Source organism: Heterocephalus glaber, unplaced genomic scaffold (genome assembly GCF_053883595.1).
Source record: "Heterocephalus glaber isolate CG9 unplaced genomic scaffold, H.glaber_assembly_v1.0 deba00000281, whole genome shotgun sequence".
Lineage (NCBI taxonomy): Eukaryota > Metazoa > Chordata > Mammalia > Rodentia > Bathyergidae > Heterocephalus > Heterocephalus glaber.
The window spans coordinates 27144797-27152884 of record NW_028258139.1 but is presented as its reverse complement, the minus strand read 5'-3'; the positions used below and the strand labels follow the sequence as shown (position 1 = coordinate 27152884).

General features: G+C 58.4%; 1 protein-coding gene across 2 annotated transcripts; it reads left to right on the top strand.

Annotated features, from left to right (window-relative positions):
- Positions 1-281: 281 nt before the first annotated feature.
- Positions 282-5820, top strand: Myc (MYC proto-oncogene, bHLH transcription factor). 2 transcript variants are annotated; one of them, XM_087187893.1, is made up of 3 exons: positions 282-440; positions 3055-3805; positions 4824-5820. In XM_087187893.1, the coding sequence occupies exons 2-3, from the start codon at positions 3067-3069 to the stop codon at positions 5387-5389; spliced, it is 1305 nt and encodes a 434-aa protein (XP_087044019.1). In that variant the 5' UTR covers positions 282-440; positions 3055-3066; the 3' UTR covers positions 5390-5820. The 2 variants fall into 2 exon arrangements, with proteins under 2 accessions (XP_087044019.1, XP_004838016.1); XM_004837959.4 differs by lacking the exon at positions 282-440 and adding an exon at positions 1560-1695.
- Positions 5821-8088: the final 2268 nt, after the last annotated feature.

Genomic DNA, 8088 nt, shown 5'->3' with positions numbered 1-8088 from the left:
CAAATCCCAAGGAATGTGCATTCTGTATTAAATACGGATCCAATCGGGAAGTGATTCCAGTTGGGCAAGAAATTAGGTCGACGTGTACAAGAAGAATGTATGCACAGATGCGGGGTATATATAATAAGTGCACTTTCAGTACAGCATTCAGAAATGTAGTCAATGGAGGGGAAAAAATGCCTGAAATACAGCCAATTGTTAATTAACTCAAAACACGCCCCCTCCAAGAAAGACACAAAAGCAAGAGTCCTTTCCTCTCGGTTGATCACATCAAATGCCGAGTGTGTGTGTGTGTTCGCGCACGCGCATGACCAGGACTCAAGTAAAAAGGGGAAAGATCCCGCAAGGCTTTGAGCATCCAGTCCGTCCGGCGAGGAGAGAGCTAACGGTTTTCTTCACAGGAGCCTCCTCCTCCGCCTTCTGAGAAGTCTGACCCAGAGGTTCGGGTCCCCGTCCTTCCTTATTTTCCCGTCTAGCGCCTTTGATTTCCCCCAACCCGGGGTCCTGAGTCTGGTGCAAATCGGCGCCACGGGGCGCCAGGGGTCCGCCTCCCCTGCAGCTGGGCTGAGACCCCGCCTCGGGAGCCGGGGCGGGGACCCGGTGCGGGCTGGCCGAGGCCGGGAGGGTCCCGGCGTGCGCCCGCGGCCCCACGCGCCTGGAGTGTGCGCGGGCTGGGGCGGTGTGGGGCGCTCTGTCCGCACAGTGGCGGACTCACCCTGAGCGGGAGGGTCCTCGGGACAGCCTCACATGTTTCATGCGTTACGCGCGCACCCGAGAAAGGGAAACGCAGTGGGATTTCTGCGCGGGGCGCTCTCCGGGGACGCGCGGCAGAGCTGTCCGCACGACTCCGGGCGGGATGCCCTGGCCTCCTGGCCTCCCAGCCCCACCTGCGCCAGCGCCGAGCGCGCGCTCCGGCCGCACGGCTCCACTCCCTCTCGGGGGACCTAATCCTCACGCGTCTTCCCGGCTTCGGGAGGCGCCAGGCCGCGCGGGACGAGGACGTGGCTGCCCGCGGGCCGCCCGGGGGCAAAGAAAGGGAAGGGACCGGGCGGACCAGGAGAAAATGGTCGGCGCGCCGTTCATCCGCTGTTTACATCGGCCCGAGCGCCGCGGCGCAGTCTCCTCCCCTCCCGGTTCCCAGCGCCGAGGGCGGGGCCGGGGAAGATCCGCTCGCGAGTCCCCACCCACCGGCCCTCTGCCCGCAGGGGCCTCGGCGCTGGGACCCGGGCTGCGCTTCCCCCCGCCGCTCACCGCTCCCCGCTCCCTGCTCCCTGCAGCGCCCCGCCCCCCGCGCAGAAGGGCCGGGCCTTCCGAGGCTTGGCGGGAAAAGGCCGGGGGCGGGGCCTGCTCCTTAGTATAAAAGTCGATCTTCTGGGCTTTATCTGACTCGCTGTAGTAATTCCAGCGAGAGGTAGAGGGAGCGAGCGGGCGGGCGGGCCGCCGGGGTGCGAGAGCCGAGGGAGCCAAGCCGCGCTCCGAGCGTCCCGGGAAGGAGACCCGGAGCCACAGGGGCCTCGCCTCGGGCCGCGCCGACCCCGCCAGGGCCCGCGGCCCGCGCCTCGTCCGAGGAACTTTGCGCGCGCGGCAGCGGACCCTCTGCCCCCGGACCACAAGCACCAGCGGGGACGCTTTAGCCGCCGGGGCCGGGGCCGCACCGCCGGAAGGCTGGATTTTCTTCGGGTCCCGGAAAACCCGGTAAGCGCCCGGGTCTGTGTTCCGTTTTCCTTACGGTTCCAGTGTTGCGACGCGTCGAAGGCCAAGCCGAGGTGGCTTTCGCCCCCGTGCTGTTGACACTTTTCTCGGAGCACTTGGGGTCGCTCGGCGCGGATTGGGGTTGGTGTGGCTCGGGGTGCAGTGACTTGTCAGGCTGGGAGAGCAAAGAGCTAAGGGAAATGGGGTGCGTTTTAAAACTGGGCTTTAGAGATTTTTTTTTTTTTTACCGTCCTGATGCTGACCCCGTCCGGCTGGACATTCTTGCCCTATTGCATTCGTTACCACTGGGGCTTCAGGGTGCCCTTCGCGGAAGCCCTCTGCGTCCTGAGCCCCGCGGAGCACGGCTGCACACCGCGAGGGGAGGCAGCTCCGCCGCCCCAGCCCGGGAGGGCATTTAAATTTCGGCTCCCGCGTTCCTGACAGCCGGGGCCGGGCACTGCGGCGGGCCCCGCCGGCGGCGATGCCAGCTCGCCCCTGCCCCTTGGGGAAGTTGGCATTCGGCTGTAAACATAGAAATAATGGTAAAATGTAAACGCCGACTTCCAGCGGGAGGCTGGGACCGGGAGGCGCGGAGGAGTGAAAAGGAAAGGGGTGGCCCGGGGGGGGGGGGGATGGGTCCGACTCGCGCCCCTGCGGGACCCGGGCGAACCTCGGCACCCAGCCTTGGCTCCAGGCCACCGTGCGCCGGCTTCCCGTGGCCCGGGATGCAGAGGGATGGCGAGGACCGGGCTCCGCCTGCTCCGAACAGCTGCTCCCCGCGCGGGGCGGGGAGGGCTCGCGGGCTCGGCCGCGCAGCCGCTGCCGGTCTAGCGCAGTTGCGTCGCCGCACCGGGTGCTGGGGGAGGCGCCCCCGCTCTTCGGGAACGGCCCCCTTTTTTACTCGCAGGGTGGGGGGCCGCTGAAGCCGGAGGCTCAGCTCGCCACTCCAGCCTGAGAGAGAAAGAAAAGCTGCTGAGGAAGGAAGGGGGCGCCCTGGGGTGGCGGAGGGAGGGGCGGAGAGGGGCGCGAGGGAGCGAAGGGGCGCGCAGGGCGCGGAGGGGCCGGAGGGGAGCGCCGGGGAGCGCGCCGCGGCGCCTCTCGCCTTTCTCCTTCAGGTGGCGCAAAACTTTGCGCCTCGTCTCTGGCAGCTTTTTTTCCCCGCCGCCGCCTCTGGAGGAGGCCGAGGCCGCCGTGGACGCCCGGCTTCGCCCGCCCGGCTCCGCCCGCCCGGCTCCCATGCGGCGGGCGCCTGGCCGCCCTTTTTCGCCCCGAGCCCCAGACGCCGGCGGGGAGGTGCGCCGGCTTTGGCACCGAGAGACCCCGTAACTCAAGACGGCCCCCCTTTTTGTGCCCCTAACGCAGGCTGCCGCCACCATGCCCCTCAGCGTCAGCTTTGCCAGCAGGAACTACGACCTGGACTACGACTCGGTCCAGCCCTACTTCTACTGCGACGAGGAGGAGAACTTCTACCAGCAGCAGCAGCAGAGCGAGCTGCAGCCACCGGCGCCCAGCGAGGACATCTGGAAGAAATTCGAGCTGCTGCCCACCCCGCCCCTGTCCCCGAGCCGCCGCTCCGGGCTCTGCTCGCCCTCCTACGTCGCCGTGGCGTCCTTCTCCCCGGGCGGGGACGACGGCGGTGGTGGCGGCGGCGGCAGCTTCTCCACGGCCGACCAGCTGGAGATGGTGACCGAGCTTCTGGGCGGCGACATGGTGAACCAGAGCTTCATCTGCGACCCGGACGACGAGACCTTCATCAAGAACATCATCATCCAAGACTGCATGTGGAGCGGCTTCTCGGCCGCCGCCAAGCTGGTCTCCGAGAAGCTGGCCTCCTACCAGGCTGCGCGCAGGGACAGCGCCAGCCCGAGCCCCGCCCGCGGGCCCGGCTGCTCCACCTCCAGCCTGTACCTGCAGGACCTGAGTGCCGCTGCGTCCCAGTGCATCGACCCCTCGGTGGTCTTCCCCTACCCGCTCAGCGAGAGCGGCTCGCCCAAGCCCTGCGCCTCGCCCGACTCCTCCACCTTCTCCCCGTCCTCGGACTCTCTGCTGTCCTCCACCGAGTCCTCCCCGCGGGCCAGCCCGGAGACCCCGCCCACTACCAGCAGCGACTCTGGTAAGCGGGGTCTCCGGGTGGCCGGGGTGGCCGAGTGCCCTCACTGCCCATTGACGGCCGACTTGCCTGGCCACTGCCTTTCTCCTTCGGTATCCGGAGGGAGAGGTGGGGCTCCGCAGCTCTGTGGGCCCCTAGTGTAACCTCCCCTCCCCTAGACCTCCCCGGTGGCCTCCCGCCCCGCCCTCGGCTCCCACCCCTTAGGAATTTCACTTGGGCTTTGCAGTCTTCTGGCTTATCTTGCAATTCAATCCACTCCTTTTACCTCTCTTAAGCATTGTAATTGCCCTGGAGGGGGGCGTGAAAGAGGAGGATAAGAGAGAATTGGTCTTTAGCAGGGTGAATGAATCGCCTTCCTCCGCCCCTGCCTCCAGAGAGGAAAGGTTGGAATGTGATGGGCTAAGGACTGGGGAAAAATGCAGAGGCCCTGCAGCCTCCTGCTTCAGCCTCAGCTCAGGAGCTCTAGTGAAAGTGCCTTAAGAGTGGGTGGGCAGAAAATCCGCCTTTTTGATAGCTTGGGAGGAAATCCTTGCCAAAAATCCAATTTCTTTTGTCCTGGTCCCCAACCCCAAGGACTTGGCAAAACTAGAGGCATTTTTTTTTCCTTTTTGGACTTCCAGTAAAGTAGGGAGTTGCTAAAGTCATATCAAGAGATGTGCAGCTGTCATTCACAGCCCCCAGGGCTCTCGGTAAAGTCCCTTCTGCATGAGCGTGCTGGGGAGTAGCTTGCTTCGGGTGTGTCCAAGCCTCATTAAGTCTTAGGTAAGAACTGGCATCCATCGGATCTTGGTGAATATGAGCTGCTTCCCTATGCCTTGTCCCACTCCCCTCCCTCCCCTTCATTGGCCGCCCTTCTGGGGAGGAGAGGAGGGATAGTTGGCTGGAATCTTTTGCAAGGTGATCTTTCTCAGTCCTCTCTCAATACATCAGCGCTTTATATTTGCATAGCACTCATTTCAGCTCGGCGCTGATTGGTCTAAGGAAACAGTGCTAACCCAATGATATGTTTCCTTCCTCACAGAAGGAGAGCAAGAGGATGAGGAAGAGATCGATGTGGTGTCGGTGGAGAAGAGGCAGCTCCCTGCCAAGAGGTCGGAACCCGGGTCGCCCCCTGCGGGCCACAGCAGGCCCCCCCACAGCCCTCTAGTCCTCAAGCGGTGCCACGTGTCCACCCATCAGCACAACTACGCTGCGCCCCCGTCCACGAGGAAGGACTGCCCCGCTGCCAAGAGGGCCAAGCTGGACAGTGGCAGGGTCCTGAAACAGATCAGCAACAACCGCAAGTGTGCCAGCCCCAGGTCCTCAGACACGGAGGAGAACGACAAGAGGCGGACACACAACGTGCTGGAGCGCCAGAGGAGAAATGAGCTGAAACGGAGCTTTTTTGCGCTGCGTGACCAGATCCCGGAGTTGGAAAACAATGAGAAGGCCCCCAAGGTGGTTATCCTTAAAAAAGCCACAGCGTACATCCTGTCTCTCCAAGCCGAGGAGCAGAGCCTCCTTTCCCAAAAGGACTTGTTGCGGAAGCGGCGAGAACAGTTGAAACACAGAGTTGAGCAGCTTCGGAACTCTAGTGCTTGTGTGTAAGGTGACGCCCCTCATGCAGGGCGGGGCAGGCGGGGAACAAGCTGCAGCTACGTGGACTCCTATCCAATGCATGGTCACAACCTCACAACCTGGCTGAGTCTTGGGACTGTAAGGTTTAGCCAGAAACTGCCTCAAATAGAACTGTAGGCATAAAAGAGTTTTTATGCTTGACATTTTTGTTTTCCTTTAACAGATTTGTATTTAAGAATTGTTTTTTAAAATCTTAATGTTGACCAACTTTTCCCTGTGTAAATATGGATATTAAATGTAAATAACTTTAATAAAACGTTTATAACAATTATACAAGATTTCAAACATGTATTATAAACCATAATTTTTTTTATTTAAGTACATTTCCTTTTTAAAGTTGATTTTTTTCTATTGTTTTTAGAAAAAAATAAAATAATTGGCAAATATATCATGCAGCCACATCTTAAGTTGTGTTTGGTTTCTTGTCTCCACGCACTCCCCACCACCATTTTTTCCCATCAATTACAAATTAACAGAATTTGACCCTGGCGAGGGTAAGTTGACAAAGATGAGGAAAGTTGAGGTTTCCATTGGGGCTGGGGGTCTTAGCTGTCAGGGTTATGAGAAGATAAGAGCCACGCTTGATAGCAAAGGAAGGGGGGGGAGGTGGGTTGAGGGGTCAGAGGTAGGGAAAGAGGTTAGAGATAGCAGTTAAGTATACAAAGCGATAAGGGGGAGCCCGCCCAGAGGAACTCCCTCACCTGGGTCTCTCCAGCTACCTCACCCCGGAACTGGGGGCCAAAGTCTCTGGGGGAAGGGCAGAGCCTCCTTTGCTCTTGGCCTATTGCTCCCAGGTGGCTGCCCCTTCCTGGGGTTATCTCCTTCACCCTATTTTACAGAAGAGAAGACAGAAAAGTAAAAGCTTGAGGCCTTGTGTAGTTTTATCTGTGGCCGCACAGATAGCAGGGAATCCAGGTCCTCTGTGGAAACACATCACTCTGGAGCCCTGACTTAGCTCTGGCCATGGCCTCCGCTCAAGAACACAGCTGATCTAGGTCCCGATCCGTGGGCCATTGCTCTAGGGTGACCCCACAAAGGAGGGACTACTGACTTCCCTCTAGTTCAGAGGGAAAACACACGGAAAGACTGAACAGAGAGATTCAGACCCCCGGCTGTCTGCACTCAACCTGAACCTGGTGGTCTCTGAGCAGGCCAGTGGGAGTAACCCAGCCACTTGAGAACAGGATTCATGATCCACAGCCCGGCGGATAATGCATTCTAAGTCTCACTTTTTAGACCTGGTCCAACGTAAATTCCCTTTTGATTAGCTCATCTTTCTTTGTTTTTTTATTTTGTATTTTCATTGTTTAATTTTTCCATTCACATTGAGAAGCAGCCCACAATTCAGTCCTTCCTATTTAAGGCATTTGTTACATCAGATCACTGCTTGCTCCAGGAAGAAGCCAGGTTGGAAATGCTACTGCTCCATCATAAAATCCAACATGCTTGGCCTCAGTCATGTGAGTCATTATTTTCGGAACTGCAAACTCTCCTTCATTCCAACCACTTTCACCCTCATGACACATGCTTGTCATTAGTCCACGAGAAGGCAGTTTTGAATGGATGTCTTATTAATAATAAGCCCGGGACACCCACAGTCTGAACTAGAACACTGACTACAGAGGAGAAAGGAAGTTACCTCGATGTTCTAATTACCTCATTGTCTCCATCTCAGAAAAGGTCTTCAACTCCCTGCACTCTTTGGAATTTTAATCCACCACCACCCATAAATCAATACATAATGACTGTCTTTGACCCCCAGAATAATCTATGCAAGGCCTTAATGACTAGTTCTTGATCTTTCTTTTGGGTTCCTAGTCGCACCCTCGGCATCCAGCTGCCACACCCTGTACCCTAAATTCAAAGCAAGTACGCTGGGCAGACCAGAGCAGTTCAAAGAGGAACGGGCGGGGGCGTTCTTAAACGGTTCTCTCGGCCCCTTTGTGGCCCAGGGCGGGAGCGAAGCCCTCAGTGACTCACTTGGGAACCGGGACGGTGTTGGTTTGAATCACTAAGTCCAGGCAAGCCCGAGGAATGGGAGAGAGGGTGCCTCGCTAGGAAAACAACAGCTCTTGCCAAACGATCGGGAAACGGCGATCGGGAAACGCCGTTGCGGATGCCGAGCCTGGCTGTGGGAATGGAAGGGAGCCATTCGGAGCACCTACTAGGCCACCTCCACCCAGATCTGCCCATCTAGGGGCTGGGCTGGACGCAGGACAGACGCCAGCTGCTTTCCAGAAAGTCAGGCTGACCTTGACCACAACAAAAATTGGCCTTCGAGTCCATCCAGAGTCCCAGGGGTCTTTGATTGGGGCAGACTGCTTCCTAGATAAGCATCAAGATTCGGGCGGAGGGGAGGGGCTTGCAATTCCGTCTGAACTTGCTGGGAAGAATAAGCAGTACGACTGTGTTTTTACCCACGACACTGAATTAAGGGCTCCCGCGGGGGACTCCGGGGGTGGCTTTGTGTGGGGTGGAATGTATAAGGAGGAAGGAAGTGTTGTTTTATGCTGCCTTGCGGAAGCAACAAAGGCAATCAACATTATAAAAGCAATCAATCAAACTTTAAAATGAACAAAGTTTTTACGACCCCAGGCTAATACTTGGACCACTCAGAGCTGGTGTGTGTAAGCAGAAATCTCTGCTGGCCTTTATGACAAGCTCTGGCA

What these genes read in the sequence shown, in the direction of transcription:
- Myc (XM_087187893.1), top strand. Translation starts at nt 3,067, where the DNA reads ATGCCCCTCAGCGTCAGCTTTGCCAGCAGGAACTACGACCTGGACTAC. An exon ending in CACTACCAGCAGCGACTCTG is followed by an intron (nt 3,806 to 4,823) that starts GTAAGCGGGGTC and finishes CCTTCCTCACAG; the next exon opens with AAGGAGAGCAAGAGGATGAG.